The sequence below is a fragment of the Somniosus microcephalus genome, chromosome 17 (genome assembly GCF_052327205.1).
Source record: "Somniosus microcephalus isolate GS21.2 chromosome 17, FLI_Smic_1.0, whole genome shotgun sequence".
Taxonomy (NCBI): domain Eukaryota; kingdom Metazoa; phylum Chordata; class Chondrichthyes; order Squaliformes; family Somniosidae; genus Somniosus; species Somniosus microcephalus.
The window spans coordinates 8,596,538-8,617,655 of NC_141003.1; the positions used below are offsets into that span (position 1 = coordinate 8,596,538).

The 21,118-nt window shown below is 45.1% G+C and overlaps 1 protein-coding gene across 4 annotated transcripts in view; it reads right to left on the minus strand.

The window, feature by feature from the left end:
* Positions 1 to 21,118, minus strand: part of cdk17 (cyclin dependent kinase 17) — a 251,513-nt gene that overhangs the window by 60,976 nt on the left and 169,419 nt on the right. For all 4 annotated transcript variants that reach the window (XM_086009899.1, XM_086009897.1, XM_086009896.1 and 1 more), the window contains one exon: positions 2,268 to 2,393. In XM_086009899.1, coding sequence (XP_085866025.1) covers positions 2,268 to 2,393 — 126 coding nt within the window. The remainder of the gene's footprint in view (positions 1 to 2,267; positions 2,394 to 21,118) is intronic.

The window sequence follows — 21,118 nt, forward strand, 5'->3', positions numbered from 1 at the left end:
TTTTAACTAACCACATACAGTAATTGAACAGCATAGTGATACAGCCCAAAGAAACTGTGTTTTGATATGGGTAACTCAAACAGCATACAAGTGATGTTGAAAACAATGACATTTTGTTCTGGATAATTCCGATGACAAGAGCTGTTACAAAAACGCCAATTTTAAAGGAAACCAGTATTTTATGAAGTCTGAATTTAAATTATAACAATTTAAACTTTAATGATGTGCGAGAATCCTGTTACACTCCCATTAAAACATGGCAGTGCTGTTCACCTCAACATTCTGGTATAAACAGATGGGATGAATTGGTTAAAAATGTTGAAAACACGAGGTCAGTTTGCGTATGTGGAGAGAAAATGGGACTGTCTGATATTGATCTGTTTGTTCTCTCCATATATGCTGACTGATCTACTGTGTTTGCTTCAGATTTCCAAACTGATGCTGGCTCACCCATGTCCAATGTATGATTTTTGCAGATATTATGAGACAATGGCAGAGAAATTTAAGCAGCGACAGAAACCAAAACGAAATGGACATCGAAGGGAATGCGCGCTCAAGGTTAACTGGAAATTATGCCTCAGGCCTCATCTGCTTAAAACTGCCCCTGGAGACCCACCCAGCTCATGCCAAACTTGGGATTAAGGTCCCAAAACAGAAGTTAGGACCCTGATTAGCATATTCAAGGAATCTAACGCCCATTTCAGACGGGCACCCTGGACACTCGGAAGCCACTGGTTTCCAATTTGGCAGTTGGTGCACTTCCAGGGGAGATCAGCCTTGAGATTGCAGCCAGAAATTTTACCGCCCAACACTAATTTTTCACTCAAAAAACAGGCGCAATGGGGAGTAATTTCTCCCCATATAAATTCTCAATTCAGAAAAAAATGGTATGGGAGATAAAGCATTGTAGCTGTGGCGTCTGTTCTTTGCTTGAATTCAGGAATAATCTGGACCCTTTTGTACAAGAGACATCATGCAAGCTACCACTGGTGCAGAACATGCCAATTTCTTCATGAACGCTCCCAATACTCTGGTTGGAAGATTTATTCAGGAGGAAAAAAGCAAGAGACACTGGGGCTGATCTTGCCCACCCTCACCCATCTTACTCACTGCAGCGTCAGTCGTGCGGTGCACTTTTTGTACACACCACTTAGCCCAGCAGCATTTCTGGTTTCAGATCATTTAAATGTTCTCAGTGAACATTAGACAGGATGATTGCCTTGGACTCGGTGCCCTTTCAAAATAGCAGGTGGGAAGTTTTGTGCAGCAGTGTAAAGGCAAAATGGAATTCTGACCTGGCAGCAGCTACTTCTGCGAAGCACAAAATTGCCTCCAACCACACCATGCAACCGTGTGACTCCAAAGGATTCCTAACACTGGCCTTAGTAATGCTGCAAAGCAAACATTGCTGGCTGCCCCTTTAAAGATCCTCTTGTCTCAAAGCACAGCCCAGCAACTCCTAACTCCAGTTTCTATGAGTATTCTTGTAAGAGCTGGAAAATGCAGAATGTGTAATGACATCACTTCTGTCAAATTCAATCCGATTTACATGCTCCCTCTACTTGGGAGGGAGCTTCACGCGCCTGCCTACTTAGTCACTGCACTTCCCAGTCGTGTAAAAAGGGCTGAAGACCTAGCATAATGGGTCATTGGCACTTTTTCCTGTCCATAATGGGAGAGGAAACTCAGCTCTATTTTGGCTGTTCAAATCATTTCTGTTACTTGTAAATATACTCCAGATCATCATTGTGCACAATCCTGTTTCTATACATGCACAGCTAGACAGCAATCGGGAGCAGAGAATTTGGCTGGTTTTCCTTTCCTTAGTACAGGGATGCAGTGGGTAATTGTAGTTCACCGACTGCCACTCTGGCCGAGATTGGTCATTCCATAATAGAGAGGGGAATCAAACCATAAGTGTGATGGTTTCTTCCTTTGTCTACCCAGCCCCAAATTAGGCAATGCTGGCATCATTCTTACTTGTAAATTAGGAAAAGTTGGGAGTTAGAATATTTCCAGGCTTTAGTTCTGCACATTTTATTGGAGATTATGAAGAAATGTGCGATTACTGTAAATAGCAAACAGTGATGTATTCAGAGAAATTGAACTAAGGGGAATGAGCAATTTCACAAATTTTCTGGAACATGATTGGAAAGCAGAGATAATACCCATGAATTGAAAGAGAGGAGAAACAGTGGTGAAAAGCTAACACAAGCTTCATAGCTGCTGCTGATAATAAAACAAAATAAATAGCAACAAAGACTCACCAGGGAAGCTCTGCGAGATCTTCTACTCATTGGCTGGTCAAAAGGTGGGCTGCTCATCTGCAGTTTTTCCAAATACCCATCAGGTAATCTAATGTCTGCAGGCAACGACAACCGTTTGTTGACATCCTGAAAATAGAAAAATAAAGCAAACCATGAGTGTAAAACGCTATCAAGTCCTCCAATGCCTCTCCATTGTCCAGTGCCATGGGACTAACCTTGCTTGATTCTATTTCTCCCCATCCACTCATAGCTGCATATCTTAGCAATCATTTCTCCTGTGATCCCGGCAGATCCATCCCCAGCCCTCTTCTCTTCCTCATCTACATGCTGACCCTTGGTGAAATCATCTGCAGACTTGGGATCAGTTTCTACATGCTGATAACACCCAGCTCTACCACTTCACCATCTCTCTCGACTTCTCCACTGCCTTTGTGCTATCAGACTACAGCTTGTCTGACATCCAATCTTGGATCAGTATTAACTTTTCCAGCTAAACACTAGGAAGATTAAAGCCATCGTCTTCATCCCCAGCATAAACTTCGCTTCTTCACCATTAACTCTATCTTCCTCCCCAGCTACTGTCTCAGGCTGACCCAGACTGTTTGCAATCTCAGCATTCTGTTCGAATGTGAGCCGAGATTCTGGCCTATTTCCTCTTCATCACAAAGGCCAGCTACTTCTACCTCCATAACAATTCTCCTGTACGCCACTATTTTATCCCATCTGCTACTGAAATCCTCATCTATGCCTTTGCCACCTCCAGACTAGATAACTATAGGGCCCTCCTTGCAAGCCGCCCATCATCCATAAACTTCTGCGCATTCAAAACTCTACTGCTTGCATCCTATCGCACATCAAGTCCCACTTACCAATCATCCCCATCTAGAATGACACACATCCTCACTCACCAATCACCCTTGTCGAGTTACATTTGCTCCATTACCCCAACATCGACAATTTAAAACTCTCATCCTCGTGTTTAAATCCCTTTATGGCCTTTCCCCTCCCTATCTTTAAAACCTCTTCCAGCCCTATATCCCCCCCCTAAAACTCTACACCTCCAACTCTGGCCTCTTGTGTATCCACCCTCCCTTTGGTGTCTGTGCCTTTAGCCATCTGGGCCCCACTCTCGAAATCCCTCCCTATTCTTTACCTTGCCCTCTCTTGTCTTTAAAATCCTCCTTAAAACCCACCTATTTGACCAAGCTTTTGGACACCCCTGCTAATATCTCCTACTTTGGCTTAAATAAAAGATAAATCATTGATTTTCTCTCTCAACTCTCTGGGTAAAAAGGTTTCTCTTGTTCTGTCCCAAGTCTCTTGCGTTTAATCTTCAATCTATGCCCCCTTGTTTTAGACCCCTCAATCACTGGAAACATCTCTATCAAATCATCCTGTAATCTTCGGTTCTAACAAAAACAGCCCCAATTCTTCAAAGTCTTTCTTCTCATTTGTTTTTCCTCATACCAGGCAGCATCCAAGTGAACTGCACGGTCATCTTTCTATTAAATCCGTGAATCTTAAGGTATGGTGTTCTTCAATAAATAGACGGAGACTGCAGATCAACAATCAACAGGTGTTTACTGGATGAGGGTAGTCTAAAAACTAACAGTACAGGTGCCTGCTCAGGGCTTATATACCGGTGTGGTCACTGCCGGTACTACAGTATACAGGAGCTGTAAAAGTAGTTCTCTCTTAAAGGTACATACACTACACTTTCCTATAGCATGAAGTCCAAAACTCCATACAGTATTTCCACTGTGGTCTTACTAAGGTTTTATATAGATTCACCACCTTTGCAAAAAGAAACCATGCATGTCCCTAGAGTCAAAGAAAGGCACACAGAATTCAAAATGGCTAACTGGTCATGTGTAAGGACAAACCAGACTTAAACAAAAGTACTTTTATAGACCAAAAGAAAATAATTCCAAAGAGAACAACACAGCGAGCTCAACTAAAGGCAACAATACCTGCTACTAGAGCGGTCAGAAGAGCATTTGAAAAGAAAGTAGTGCATAACTGCAGTAGTAATAGTAAAATATATTTTTCAGCTATGTTAGGGTGATAATGGATTGCATAGGGCTGTTATAGGATTCCTCAGGATAGAATCAGGTGAACTCCCAGGAACATGGCAGAGGATTTTAATATCTAACTTGCATCAGTTTTCACTCCTGTAGACCGTGTTCTGTTGCACTTAATGCAAAGAGCAGTTGACATTAAAGTTGTAGGTGCTAAAAGGGGATGTAGATGTAAAGGGGTCTCGAATCAGATCAGGCTACTGGTCCTAATGGCACCCACCTGAGAGTGCTCGAAGAAATGGGAACTGTGTTAAGTGAGTCCCTTGCTTATATATTTAGCAGCTTGTTAGTCAGAGACTGTTCCCATGGACTGACGGCTAACATTTCTTCCTTTTTTGAATATTGTTAGAATTAGGAAATTATAGCCATTAGCTTGACTTACTTATAGGCAAGTTGGTAGAAGGGGTCATTAGAGATAATCTGTATGACCACCTGGACAGAGAGGAGCTATCAGAGAGTCTCAACATGGCTTCCGGAAAAGGTGATGATGTTGCACCAGCCTGGTTGAATGTTTTGAAGATGGGAGAGTGGCCCCAGTTTGGCAGATGGCATTTAATGTATGTAAGTGTAATGTTATGCATTTGGGTCATCATACAATTGGATTTTCAAAAAGCTTCTGACAAGGTGGCACACAATAAGCTACTTTATAGGATAGAGTCCTGTAGGGTAGGAGGGCTGATCCTGGGTTTGGAAAGGAATTGGTTGCATTATCATAGGCAGAGGGTTGTTATTAATGACACTGGCTCTGCATGGAGACCGATTATCAGTGGAGTCTCCAGGACCATTCTTTTATTAGTGATTGGGATGAAAGTACTGTCAACAAGTTTGTGGATGGCACAAAGATTTGTGCCAGTGTTAGAACCTTGGATGAAAGAAACCCCAATATAAATCACATTTATATGCGATGGGAGAATGGCCCCAGTTTGGCAGGTGACATTTAATATAGATAAGTGTAGTGTTATACGGCAAATGCCAAGCAGGTGTATTCCATACCGGGCCAAACTTACTCTAAGGTTCCCCCCTGCCCTAGCCCTGAACTCGCATCTTTCTCTAGTTTCTCTCCTATCTCATCTCGTCAATGAGACCCACTTCCTGCTCCCTCGATCCTATTCCCACTAAACTGCTGACCACCCAACTTCCCTTCCTGGCTCCCATGTTAGCTGATACTGTTAACGGTTCTCTCTCCTCAGTTACTATAACCCCTCGCCTTCAAAACTGCTGTCATCACCCCTCTCTTCAAAAAATCCACCCGTGACCCCTGCGTCCTTGCAAACTACCATCCCAACAGAAATGACAACGGAGAAGGTCATAGACTTAGGTAGCAGTGGGGAAATTAAAAAACAGAACGTGTCAGGAAGGGACAGAAGGTATGGAGTAAAAGGTAAAGTAGTAAAAGGGGAAAAAACAGGAACTAAGTGTCACAAAACATATTTGAAAGTTCTTTATCTGAATGCATGTAGCATTTGTAACAAAATGAATGAGTTAACGGCACAAATAACTACATATGGGTATGATCTTGTGGCCATTACAGAAACATGGCTGCAGGGTGACCATGACTGGGAATTAAACATACCAGGTTATTTAACAATCAGGAAGGACAGGCAGGAAGGGAGGGGAGGTGGGGTGGCTATGTTAATAAAGGAAGGAATCACTAATACAGAGAAATGATATTGGGTCAAAGGAGCAGGATAGTGAAACAGTTTGGGTAGAGATAAGGAATAATAAGGGGAAAAAAACACTAGTGGGCGTAGTCTATAGGCCTCCGAACAGTTGCAACTCTGTTGGACGGAGTACTAATCAGGAAATAGTTGAGGTTTGTAATAAGGGAACAGCTATAATTATGGGGGATTTTAACTATCATATTAACTGGACAAATCAAATTGGGCAGAGCAGCCTTGAGGATGAGTTCATTGAGTGTATTAGGGATGGGTTTCTTGAGCAGTATGTAACTGAACCGAACAGGGGGCAAGCAAACTTAGATTTGGTCCTGTGTAATGAGACAGGATTAATTAAAAATGTCCTAGTAAAGGATCCCCCTGGAATGAGTGACCATAACATGGTTGAATTCCATATTCAAGTAAAGGGTGAGAAGGTTGGATCTCAAACAAGCGTGCGGAGCTTGAATAAAGGAGACTATGAAGGAATGAGAGCGGAATTGATTAGAGTGGACTGGCAAAATAGATTAAAAGGGTAAGACGGTACATGATCAGTGGTGTACATTTAAGGAGTTATTTTACAACTTCCAAAAAAATATATTCCACTGAGGAAAAAAGGGTGTAAAAGAAAAGATAGCCATCCGTGGCTAAGTAAAGTAATTAAGGATAGTATCCGACTAAAAACAAGGGCATATAAGGTAGCCAAATCTAGTGGGAGGATAGAAGATTGGGAAGTCTTTAAAAGACAGCAAAAAATAACTAAAAGATTAATTAAGAAAGGGAAGATAGATTATGAAAGTAAATTAGCAAAAAATATAAAAACAGATAGCAAAAGTTTCTATAGTTATATAAAAAGAAAAAGGGTGGCTAAAGTAAATGTTGGTCCCTTAGAGGATGAGACTGGGAAATTAATGGTGGGAAATATGGAGATGGCAAAAACGCTGAACAAATATTTTGTATCAGTCTTTACAGTAGAGGACACTAAGAATATCACAACACTGGACAAACAGGGGGCTCTAAGGGGAGAGGAGCTAAATACGATTAAAATCACTAAGGAAGTGGTACTTGGTAAAATAATGGGACTTAAGCCGGATAAATCCCCTGGACCTGATGGCTTACATCCTAGGGTCTTGAGGGAAGTGGCGGTAGGGATTGTAGATGCATTGGTAATAATTTTCCAAAATTCCCTGGACTCAGCAAAGGTCCCGGCAGATTGGAAAACTGTTAATGTAACACCCTTATTTAAAAAGGGTAGTAGGCAGAAGGCTGGAAACTATAGACCTGTTAGCCTAACATCTGTGGTTGGTAAAATGTTAGAGTCCATTATTAAGGAGACAGTAACGGGACATTTGGATAAACATAATTTAATAGGACAAACTCAGCATGGTTTCATGAAGGGGAAGTCATGTTTGACAAATTTGCTTGAGTTCTTTGAGGAAGTAACATACAGGGTGGATAAAGGAGAACCAGTGGACGTAGTGTATTTAGACTTCCAAAAGGCATTTGACAAGGTGCCACACAAAAGATTATTGCTCAAGATAAAAAATCACAGGATTGGGGGTAATATTCTGGCGTGGGTGGAGGATTGGCTCTCTAACAGAAGCAGAGAATTGGGATAAATGGTTCATTCTCAGACTGGCAATCAGTAACTAGTGGTGTTCCGCAGGGGTCAGTGCTGGGTCCCCAACTCTTTACAATCTATATTAACGATTTGGAGGAGGGGACCTAGTGTAACATATCAAAGTTTGAGGATGATACAAAGATGGGAGGGAAAGTAGTGAGTGAGGAGGACATAAAAAACCTGCAAAGTGACAGACAGGCTAAGTAAGTGGGCAGAGATTTGGCAGATGGAATACAATATTGGAAAGTGTGAGGTTATGCATTTTGGCAGGAAAAATCATAGAGCAAGTAACTGGAAAGTACTGTAGTACAAAGGGATCTGGGGGTCCTGGTGCACGAAACTCAAAAAGTTAGTATACAAGTGATCAAGAAGGCCAATGGAATGTTGGCTTTTATTGCTAGGGCGATAGAATATAAAAACAGGGAGGTATTGCTGCAGTTACACAAGGTATTGGTGAGACCGCACCTGGAATACTGCATACAGTTTTGGTGTCCATACTTAAGAAAAGACATACTTGCTCTCGAGTCAGTACAAAGAAGGTTCACTTGGTTAATCCCGAGGATGAGGGGGTGGTCATATGAGGAGAGGTTGAGTAGATTGGGCCTCTACTCATTGGAGTTCAGAAGAATGAGAGGCGATCTTATTGAAACATATAAGATTGTGAAGGGGCTTGATCGGGTGGATGCGGTGAGGATGTTCCCAATGATGGGTGAAACTAGAACTAGGGGGGCATAATCTTAGAATAAGGGGCTGCTCTTTCAAAACTGAGATGAGGAGAAACTTCTTCACTCAGAGGGTGGTAGGTTTGTGGAATTTGCTGCCCCAGAAAGCTGTGGAAGCTACATCATTAAAGAAATTTAAAACAGAAATAGATAGTTCCCTAGAAGTAAAGGGAATTAAGGGTTACGGGGAGCGGGCAGGAAATTGGACATGAGTCTAGGTTCGGAATGGTCATGGCCCTGTGGGTAGTGGAGCGGGCCCAGGGGCTGTGTCGCCTGGTTCTGTTCCTACTTCTTGTGTTCTAATTCTGTGTTAGATTTCAGGAGATGGTTTTATTCCTGTTCCTGGCTGGGGTGGAGATCGCCTTCACAGAAGGTAAGTACTGTAGAAAATATAGGGACAGAGTGATCTCCTGGAAGAGTTTCGATCGCCTAGATGGGTCGGAGAGGAATTTCCCAGATTTTTTCTCCCAAATTGGCCATTGGGTTTTTTAATCTGGTTTTTCACCTCTCCCGGGAGATCACATGGGTTTGGGTGGGATGGAGAGTGATAGAAGATTTGAGGTTAGGATCAGATCAGCCATGATCTTATTGAATGGTGGAGCAGGCTCGAGGGGCCGATTGGCCTACTCCTGCTCCTATTTCTTATGTTATGTTCTTATTTCCAACCTCCCTTTCCTCTCCAGGGTCCTCAAACGTGTTGTTGCCTCCCAAATCCATGCCCATCTTTCCTGGAACTTCATTTTTGAATCCCTCCAATCAAGTTTACACCTCTGCCACAGTACTGAAACGGCTTATTAAAATCTCAAATGACATCCTATCCTGTGACAAAGGTAAATTATCCCTCCCCGTCCTGTCTGCAGTCTTTGACACGGCTGACTGCACCATCCTCCTCCAACACCTCTCCACCGGTGTCCAGCTGGGTGGGACTGCACTCGCCTGGTTCCATTCTTACCTATCTAATCTTAGCCAGAGTATCACCTGCAATGACTTCCCTTCCCGCTCAGCTCATCTGCTGCCGATACCCTTATCCATGCCTTTGTTACCTCTAGACTTGACTATTCCAACGCACTCCTGGCTGGCCTCCCACTTTCTACCCTCTGTAAACTTGAGGTCATCCAAAACTCGCACCAAATCCTGTTCACCCATCACCCCTGTGCTCCATGACCTACGTTGGCTCCTGATTAAGCAACGCCTCGATTTTAAAATTCTCATCCTTGTTTTCAAATCCCTTCATGGCCTCACCCTCCCTATCTATGTAATCTCCTCCAGCCTCACAACCCTCCAATATATCTGCGCTCCTCGAATTCTGGCCTCTTGAGCATCCCCAATTTTAATCGTTCCACCATTGGCGGCCTTGCCTTCAGCTGCCTAGGCCCTAAGCTCTGGAATGCCCTCCTTAAACCTCTCTGCCTCTCTACCTCCTTTAAGATACTCCTTAAAACCTACTTTAAAACCTACTTCTTTGACCAAGCATCTGCCCGAATATCACCTTATGTGGCTCGGTGTCAAATTTTGTTTTATAACGCACCTGCGAAGTGCCATGGGATGTTTTACTACGTTAAAGGCGCGATATAAATACAAGTTGTTGTTGGTCATCCCTGCTATGAATATCCAGTCCATATTATAAACTGCAATTACATTTAGGTTTTACTGGGGTCCACCAGGGACATGTAAAATGAGAATTAAACCTCAAACTATTCAATAACGCACAACATCCACAGCCCTTGCAATTTGAAACACACCAGAGCCATAAATTCAGGGAGTCCGACTGTTCCTTTTTTTTTTAAACTGCAAGTGCTCCTTTATCTTTTTATTTACTATGAGAGTCCTTCCATTAACTGCAAGAGTTCAATCAATCTCAATCAACACTGAACAATTCTCTAAATTATAAAATTCGTACTTATTCCAGACACAAAGGAACTGTTCTCTCAACATTTAATTATTTGAAAATGTCCAGGCTCTCCATTTGTGACCTGGCAGGAAATGCTCCATATCTGACTTTCTCATCCAAAAGTGAGATCCAAGATTTGTACGGAACACCTTTGTATGGTGATGCCCCCCCACCCCCTGCCATGCACCAGTTGAAGATTTGAGAACGGAAGAGAATGGACTGGGACATAGGGATGAAGTCGACTGCAGAAGTAAGGTGGGGCACAGCAATGGAGGAGTTTGTAAATGAAGATGAAAATTTTGAATTTGATGCACTGCAGGACAGGAAGCCAGTGGAAGTCAGCGAGGACAGATGTGATGGGCAAGCAGAACAGTGTGTGGTAGGTTGCAAGCAACAGAGTTTTTAATGAGTTAGAGTTTGAGTAGGGTGGAGTTTGCATGGTGGTCAAGGAAGATGTTTAAACAGTCACGCCTGCATGTAACAAAATCATGAAATAAGGGTTTCCCTGAGGCTGAGGCAAAGGTGGAGGAAGGAGATACTCTTGGCGATGGATAGATTATACGATTTGTAGCTCCGCTCAGGCTTGAACATGGCACCAAGGTTGCGTACTGTCTAGTTCAACCTGAATGTGCAGCTGGGGAGAGGGATGGAGCTGAGGTCAAGAGGACTGAGTTTTAGTCAAAACCAAATAATCTGGCGTCGGTCTTCCCAATGTCCAACTAGAGGAAGTTCTGGTTCATCCATGATTTATGCTGGAGAAACACTGGTGAACTTGATGGTGGTGGCAAGTGGTGACAAGGAGAAGCTAGGTGCTGTCAGCATACATATAGAAACTGACCATATGCCTATTGACTGTGTTCCCAAGAGGCAACATGTAAACAAGGTAAAGGAAGGGTCAAAGATGGAACCTTGGGGACTTTATCACACTGGCTGTCACTTTCCTGTCTGCATGCAGAAGCTGAAGAAAATGTGTTTCTAAACCATGAATCTGAAGTATGGCACTGTAGGCCAGTTTTTCTCCCAATGCCATTTGTGATAGAAAAAAAATGTCTTCAACAAAAAACTAAATATGTAAAATTGAGTTTTCAAAAGAAATATCTGGTTCCATTATTAAAACGGTTAGATCACGTTGATGAATTATGAAAAATAACAGGGAGGGTACCATATATTGCATTGATAGATTCAGGGGACTTCTCTGGTCCATTACTAATTCCAACAGATGGTCATCTTTTTTACATTTAAAAAGGTCTGATCAAGATTACAAAGTTCCTGTCCTATCAGAAAACATAGCAAATAAATGTGTGGTAGAAAAGAAGATACAATAACTCAATAAAAAATGTTTTTTCCCCCCCCCCCCCACACTTCATGATTTTTACATTGTCATTAAAAAAGTTCTAGTTATTTGGAAACATGCTACTTGCAATTTAATATCCTTACTCATTGCTGCCCACATGTGCTTATTTTCACTTTAATGTTGTTAAATGCTGGAAAGTAACATTTTCTTTACATTAGCACAATATCAGTGTAAATCCAAATTATGAACATTACAAACTTTAATTCAGAGAATGACTTTCTCCCCCCTTTTTCCTCAATTCAAAAATATAGGTTGCAACCCACAAACTAATGAATCTGGTAAGGATGTGAAAGATCCTGCTTGATCAACCTCCTCTTTGAGGACGTGACCAACAAGTGGATTATGGTAAGCCTCATGACATGGTATACCTTAACTTCCAAATGGCTTTTGAAAAAGTTCAGTCCTAGAGGCTATTAATTAAACTGTCATGTTTCAGGGCAAGTGCTGGAAATCAGTAACATGGCTGAAGGTAGGCAACAGCGAGTACTCGTTAGAGGAGTTATGCCAGAGTCTAGGGGGGGGGGGGGGGTGGGGGCAAGGCGAGTGCTGACTGGTGTGGCGCAGTGCTGGGACAACTATTGCTTCCAATTTACATAAATGATCTGGATTCAGAGGGGGAGAAATTCATTATAACCCAGGAATAGAAACATAGAAGATAGGAGCAGGAGTAGGCCATTCGGCCCCTCGTGCCTGCTCCACCATTCAATGCGATCATGGCTGATCATCCAAATTCAGTACCCTGTCCCTGCTTTCTCCCCATATCCCTTGATCCCTTTAGCCTTAAGAAATATATCTAACTCCTTCTTGAATATATTTAATGAATTGGCCTCAACTGCCTTCTGTGGTAGAGAATTCCACAGGTTCACCACTCTCTGGGTGAAGAAATTCCTCCTCATCTCTGTCCTAAATGGCTTACCCCTTATCCTTAGACTGTGACCCTTGGTTCTGGACTCCCCCGCCATCGGGAACAGCCTTCCTGCATCTAGTCTGTCTAGTCCTGTTAGAATTTTATAAGTTTCAATGAGATCCCCTCTCATTCTTCTAAACTCTAGCGAATATAAGCCTAATCGACCCAATCTCTCTTCATACGTCATTCCTGCCATCCCAGGTATCAGTCTGGTGAATCTTCGCTACACTCCCTCCATGGCAAGAACATCCTTCCTCAGATAAGATGACCAAAACTGCACACAATACTCAAGGTGTGGTCTCACCAAGGTCCTGTACAACTGCAGCAAGACATCCTTGCTCCTGTACTCGAATCCTCTCGCTATGAAGGCCAGCATACCATTTGCCGCCTTAACCGCCTGCTGCACCTGCATGCTTACCTTCAGCGACTGGTGCACAAGGACACCCAGGTCTCGTTGCACTTCCCCTTTTCCCAACCTATTGCTGTTCAGATAAGAATCTGCCTTCCTGTTTTTGCCACCAAAGTAGATAACCTCACATTTATCCACATTATACTGCATCTGCCATGCTTCTGCCCAATCGCCCAACCTGTCCAAATCATACTGGAGTTTCTCTGCAGCCTCCTCACAGCACACACGCCCACCCAGCTTTGTGTGGTCTGCAAACTTGGAGATATTACATCTAGTTCCCTCGTCTAGATCATTAATATATATTGTGAATAACTGGGGTCCTAGCACCGATCCCTGCGGTACCCCACTAGTCACTGCCTGCCACTCGGAAAAAGACCAGTTTATTCCAACTCTTTGCTTCCTGTCTGCCAACCAGCTTTCTATCCAAGTCAGTACCTTACCCCCAATCCCATGTGCTTTAACTTTGCATGCTAGTCTCTTATGCGGGACCTTATCGAAAGCCTTCTGAAAGTCCAAATACACCACATCCACTGGTTCTCCCTTACCTATTTTACCAGTTACATACTCAAAAAATTCCAGTAGATTAGTCAAGCATGATTTACCTTTTGTAAATCCACGTTGACTTTGTCCGATCCGGTCACTGTTTTCCAAGTGCTCTGCTATTACATCTTTTATAATGGACTCTAGCATTTTCCCCACTACCAATGTCAGGCTTACTGGTCTATAATGCCCCGTTTTCTCTCTACCACCTTTTTTAAATAGTGGGGTTACATTAGCTACCCTCCAATCCATGGGAACTGTTCGAGGCTATAGAATTTTGGAAGATGACCAGCAATGCATCTACTATTTCTAGGGCCACTTCCTTAAGTACCCTGGGATGTAGATTATCAGACCCTGGGGATTTATCGGCCTTCAATCCCGTCAATTTCCCTAACACCATTTCCCTACAAAAACTGATTTCATTCAGTTCCTCCCTCTCATTAGACCCTATGTTCCCTGACATCTCTGGGAGGTTATTTGTGTCCTCCTTTGTGAAGACAGAACCAAAAGTATGTACTTAATTGGACTGCCTTGTCTTTGTTCCCCATTATAAATTCCCCTGATTCTGACTGCAAGGGACCTACGCTTGACTACCAATCTTTTTCTCTTCACATATCTATAGAAGCTTTTACAGTCAGTTTTTATGTTCACTGCAAGCTTGCTCTCATACTCTATTTCCCCCCTCTTAATTAATCCCTTTGTCCTCCTTTGCTGAATCCTAAACTGCTTCCAATCCTCAGGTTTACTGCTTTTTCTGGCCAATTTATATGTCCTCTCCTTGGATCTTATGCTATCCCTAATTTCCCTTGTTAGCCAATGTTCAGTCACCTTTTTTGTTTTATTTTTATGCCAAACATGGATGAACAAATTCTGTAGTTCATCCATGCAATCTTTAAACGTTTGCCATTGCCTATTCACCATCAACCCTTAAAGTAACATTCCCCAATCCATCCTAGCCAACTCGCGCCTCATGACATTGTAGTTTCCTTTATTTAAATTCAGTACCCAAGTCTCTGAATCAACTACAGGAAACTCTCGTTTAAACGGCACCTAAATATCCGGAATTCTCCATTAACCGTCAAAATTCTCACTCCAAAAACAACACCTCAATAACCGGCAATGTTGCCGAGTCCGAGTCTCCCACGGTGGCCAAGTTAGTCAGTGGGGGTAGTTCTCCAAACAGCCACTACTCGGCTTCTTGGCGCTGTTGGAAGTCAGAACGCCTCAATACCCCTGTAACAGGAGTCCGACTCTCCCGCACTGCCGGTAGTCTCTTCTGATCGCTATTTTACAGGGGTACTGTGTGCCTCCCACGCTGCTGGTAGTCATTGCATTACATTACCCTCAACTGGCAGTACTGTACTTAATCAAGCATCTTCCACCATCCATTTAACACAACATTCTGTAGGTGAGTATCCAACTACTGTATACTGCACATTTTTTGATTTTTCTTTGTTAAAAATAGCCTCTGCAGATAACCCTCTCCGTCATACGGAATTTTTGATCAACCGGCAACACGCCGGTCCCATCGGTGCCGGATACCAAAGAGTTTCCTGTACTTCACTCTCCAGCTTAATGAAGAATTCTATCATATTATGATTGCTCCTCCCCAAGGGGCCTCGCACAACAAGATTGCTAATTAATCCTTCTCATTACATAATACCCAGTCTAAGATGGCCTGATCTCTAGTTGGTTCCGCGACATATTGGTCCAGGAAACCATCCCGTATACACTCTAGGAATTCCTCTACAGTATTGTTACTAATTTGGTTAGACCAATCTATATGTAGATTAAAATCACCCATGATAACTGCTGTGCCCTTATTGCATGCATCTCTAATTTCCCGTTTAATGCCATCCCTAACCTCAGCATTACTGTTTGGGGGTCTGTATACAACTCCCACTAACCTTTTCTGCCCCTTGGTATTTCTTAGCTCTACCGATACAGATTCCACATCATCAGAGCTAATATCCTTCCTTACTGTTGTGTTAATCGCCTCTTTAACCAGCAATGCTACCCCACCGCCTTTTCCTTTTTGCTTGTCTTTCCTGAATATTGAATACCCCTGGATGTTGAATTCCCAGCCTTGGTCACCCTGGAGCCATGTCTCCATAATCCCAATTATATCATATCCGTTTACATCTATTTGCGCAGCTAATTCATCCACCTTATTACAAATGCTCCTCGCATTAAGACACAAAGCCTTCAGGCCTTTTAGAATTATTGTTTACTGCAGCCATGTTTGATTTACACCCTTGATTTCTCTGACTTCCACTTTTGCTTTTCTCCTTCCTGTCTTTTGCTTCTATCCTTGCTTCCCTTTCCTCTGTCTCCCTGCACAGGTTCCCAACCCCCTGCCATTTTAGTTTAAACCCTCAACAGCACTAGCAAACACTCCCCTCTAGGGAATCGGTCCCGGTCCTGCCCAGGTGCAAACCGTCCAGTTTGTACTGGTCCCACCACCCCCCAGAACCGGTTCCAATGTCCCAGGAATTTGAATGGGCAGTAACTTTTGAAAAGTTTGAGAGTTAGCGCCAGATGCTTCAGACTGCACACAAAATTCAGTCTCATTGCACAAATAAAGGATTGGAGCGCTAAATCAAGCGCTAACGGCCTAGCTCAGTGGCATTAAACTCGAAGCGCTGACCAATATCAGGTACAGTCCAATTACAAGTCATCATTGCCACAGGCTCTTTCCAGTTCTTAAAAGGGAGGTTCATTGATGCTGCAGACCCTCATTCTCTTCATTGCTGGCTGTGCAGTCGTCTCAGCCAGCAGCAGCAGGTCAAGGAGAAGGAGCTGGACTCCTCAAGCAGCCATAATGATGGCAGATCCACGCCCCAGGGAGAGAGCCTGCAGATTTTGCGACCATGCATTGGAGACGTTGATGTCCGCTGTAGAAAGACGGAGGGCGGTGCTCTGCCCTGCAAGTGGCAGGAGGCCCTCGCCGTAAGCCTTCCGCACCATGTGGAGGGAAGTAGCTCAGTATGTCTCGGGCAGCACTGTGGTCCCCAGGACCCCCACATTGCAGGAAGAAATTTAACGACCTTACTCGGGTGGTCAGGATGAGTCAATGCTTCAACAAATGCTACCTACCACCATCTGAACCACAGTATGCACACACTACCCAAAGCACCACACTCCCAGCACTCTCATCTCTCACCTTGCACACAATGACAGCTATTCAACTATGGCAGGCACATCACCCAAACACATTGCTCCACACTCACTCATACACTTTCCTTTCTCTTACAGGCCAAGGTGGCTCACAACAGGAGAGAGCAAGAGCGCACAGGCAGGGGGACAAGCCGACACCCAATCACTGTCCGAGTTAGAGACTTGAGTGCTCCAGATTATTGGGCGCCATGGCCACCGGTGACATTGACCCCCTTGGGGAAAACAGAATGCTCATCCCTACTCCTCCTCCTCACATCCCACTTTTCCGTCACCCGACAAGCCTTTCACACTTTCCAGCTAATCATGCTGTATGCATGCATTTCTCCCTACCTGCCCCCTCCGCTCACCTTAACCCGAATCTTGTGCCTTTATGCTTTCAGATAATGAGCAAGCACCTGAGCAGCCTGTCCGAGGGTACCATGGAGAGCGAGGCGGGAGAAGAGGAGGAAGAAGATACCGCGTCACTACATGTCTCACTCGCAGGCACCAGCTCAGATACTGGCACTACGCATTCTTGAGAGGCTGGTATAGTAGCGGGATCTGCACAGGGTGATGCACCGGGGACGAACGGGCTGCAGCAAGGCCAGGGGGAAAGGGTAGCTCGGGGGCCAACTCCCCAGAGGGCGAGTTCGCGCATAAGTTCTGCTGCACAGGACTCAGATGAGGAACTCGATAGGGAGGCCTTAGAAAAGGGTGATGGGCATGCACACGGAGATCAGAGGTGCAATGGCAAGGGTGCCCGAAAACCTCTTGGCAATGGTAAGGAGCATGGAGGCGTCCGCCTCCAACATTGCACAGAGCTCTGCGCACACCCTGGACTCCAGCATTTCCAGTCTGCAAAGGATGTTAAACTCCCAGAGAGACCGTGGCGACCCACAACTGATGCCGTGTGTGATGGGCGATCTGGCAGCTTCCATTGCAGCACAGGCAGAAGCGATGCAACGTCTTGGTGCTGCAATGCAGTCTAAGCTTGGTGGCATTCAAGCTCAGACTGCTCTCATGCAGTCTCAGCTTGATGCAACACAAGCTCTTACTGCTGCCATCATGGCTAGGTCTACCACCGTCAACTGGGGCTTTCAAGGTGCTGCAGCAGGCCAGCAATCTGCGCTGCAACAGATTGCTAGGGATGCGGAGATGCTGCCCCGGGGGAGTGGCAGTGGAGCAGGATCCTGCGGTCTTCTCAAGATGACAGCATTCCTGCTGCCACCATTGTCCTTGTAGCTGCCCGTCATCCAGCCAGTCCAGATTATTGCCACCTATGCTGAGGTGGCGCAGTCTACAGCTGGGCCTTCCAGGCTCAGAGCTGGTCGAGGGCGTCCTGCAAGGCCATCTGAAGTCTCCTGCATCTGAAGTCTCCTGCACAAACACTCAGCAGCCTTCCACCAGCCCTGCTGTAGCCACTGGGGCAACACTTCGTAGGAGCACTCAAGTAGGCAAAAGCACAGTAACAAGAGGCACTAAGGGATTGCACAAGGGTGAACAGTTAATATTTTTGGTGTAAATGTGTGCACTGATTATTGATAAATTTATTTCTGCTTTGGATGGTTTTGTGGTGTGTCTCATTTCAGCTTTGCGCTGTGATATGGCCTGCAACAGGGATGGAATGATGGGGATGTGGTGAGCAACGGGGATCTGGGGTTTAATTTATTGGAACCACAGTCTGATGAGGCGGTCACGGATTACCCTTCCGGAAGGCCGGTTGAGTGGCTGCCTCTTCCCTCGCCTTCCTCCTCCTCCTGAGGTGGTCCTGCAATCCCTGGTGGCAAGGGCTGGGTCCTCATGATGGCCAAGCTGTGGAGCATGCAGCAGACCGCGACGAAATGGGACATCCGCTCAGCCGAGTACTGGAGGGCTCCTCCCGAGCGATCAAGGCAGCGGAACCACTGCTTGAGCACCCCGATGGTCTGCTCGATGATGTTCCCAGTGGCAGCATGGCTCTCATTATGAGTGCTGGGCAGGAGTACTGGGGTTGCGGAGAGGAGTCACGAGCCAGGTGGAGAGCGAATAACCCTGCCAGCTGCGAGCTTGACATGGTGGCTGGAAGAGTGCTGGCACACAAGTTTGGCGCAGGATGAAGGCATCGTGGCTGCTGCCAGGATAGCAGGCATTCACATTGAGGATTCGCTGTCTGTGGTCGCACACCAACTGCATATTAACTGAGTGATAGCCTTTGACGTTACGGAAGATCTCAGGATTGTTACGTGGTGCCCGCAAAGCCACGTGAGTGCAGTCAATGGAGCCCTACACCATGGGGAAGCCTGCTATCCTGGCAAAGCCACATGCACGTTTGTCCTGCTTCTCTCGTGATGGGGAAGGAAATGTAGTCCCTTCGACTGTAAAGAGCCCCCGTGACCTCCCAGATGCAGCGATGGACAGCAAACTGCGAGATGTTAGCTATATCTCCTGTTGTAGACTGGAAGGATCCGCTGGTGAAGAAATTGAAGGTGACGGTGACCTTGACTGCCACTGAGAGCGCCATGGTTGCCCTGATCTGCGGCTGGAGGTCTGATCGCAGGAGGTGGCAGAGTTCTGTGACCATCTCCTTGCCGAAGCGGAGCCTTCCAATACACTGCTCCTGGCTTAATTGGGGGTAGGAGAAGTGCTCTCAATACCCTCAGAGGGTAAGGCCTCCTGTTGAGAGCCCTCATGGCCCTTCTCCCCACTCTGGCCACATGTTCCAATCTTTCTTGTTGCCTCCGCCTTAGATCCTAGAGGGCGAGGTCGACTGCCAGTGCAGGCCCCATTAATGTAACCAAGTGTAGCACTTTGATATGTTGAGAGAATAAATGTAACTAATTGTTAGTAGCCAGGACACTCCTGATACGAAACAGCCTTCAAATGACTGAATTAAACTGTTGCACAATGTCAAACTGACAAGGAAGCAGTGAAAGAGCACTAACATGACAGCTGCGACCCTTTAAGTAGCACCCCTGGAGCCGGCATCCGCCTGCTTGACACCTCCTCTCCCTGTCGGGGCGAGGCGCTTAGGCAGGGGGCGAGAATTAATTTTGCAGATCGGGCACCCAGTGCACGCTAACCGATGTCACGATCTGCCTGGCGCCGAGGTCCTCGACGGTAACTCGTAATGGCAGGGGTATGGGTGGGGGGGGGGGGGGGGGGTGGGGGCCGGATTTGGCGTGCGTCGCTGGATTTGCCTCGCCCCGGCATCAGCGCCCGTGCCAGGTGCTAACTGGAGGCGTTAACCAACTTAATTTCCCCCCCAGAAAGTCAATGCAAAGTGTGCAAATCTGCAGATGAAACCAAACAAGGAGGGGAGGTGAAATTAGAAGAGGCAGCTCAGAAATCACAGAATGAGTTTGACAACAATGCAAGTGGGCAGATGAATGGTAGATGAAATTTTATGCGGAAAAGTACAGTATAGAGCGCTACAGATAGGAAGGTAAAATAGACAACATACATTCTCGAGGAATGGTGTTGAAATAGCTAAGGATAAGCTAAGAGAGAGTTAGGAACCTTTGTAGACTCAACACTAAAAAATGCAGAGCAGCAATCAAAGCTAATAAGATGTATTCTACTGTTTTGGCTATGCAGTTTAACAAGTCAGAGGAGATAATCACAGAATCACAGAAACCCCACAGTGCAGATAGAGGCCATTTCGGCCCATCGAGCCTGCACCGACACATATCCCACCCGATCCCCGTAACCCCATGTATTTAATCCCCCTAACACTAAGGGTCAATTTATCATAGCCAATCAACCTAACCCGCACATCTTTGGACTGTGGGAGGAAACCGGAGCACCCGGAGAAAACCCACGCAAACACGTGTAATATTCAAACTACACGAAACTTTGCGCTATCCGGCACCGACGGGACCGAGCTGTTGCCGTCCCATCAAAACTGCCAGACAAACCAGCGCTAATGTTGAAACATACGGAGATTTTGAGCTCCGTATCTGGCAACAAACCCTGTTGCTTAGCAACAGCTTCTAAACAGTCGGCCGTACCTTGCAAGCGTCTCTGTAGCTTAGCAACAGCTTCAGCGAGACCATGCAGAGCCTGACTGGTGAAAAAAAGCAACGAAAAGAAAAAAAACCTAACGAAACGGCTCCTGATTTTTGCCGGTGGCTCGAGCATTCCGGACAGTTAACCCCCGGATAAACCAAAGTTTCCTGTATACAGTGCAACAGCCAGATTGCACCTTGAATATTACATCCAATTCTGGTCGCCAACCGAGAAGAACCATGATACTAGGGTATGAATGGTTAAATTATGAGGACAGGTTCTATAAACTTGGTTTGTATTCTCTCGAGTTTAGAAGGTTGAGGGGTGATCTAATCAAGGTCTTTAAAATGATAAAGGGATTCAATAGGGTAGATACAGAGAAACTATTTCCTCTTAATCCAGATCAAGGGGTATAATCTTAAAATTATAGCTAGGCCAGTTAGGAGTGAAATTAGGAAGCACTATTTCCACACAAAGGCTAAGAGAAATTCTGCAACCCCCCTCCCCCAAAAGCATGTGAATGCTGGGTCAATT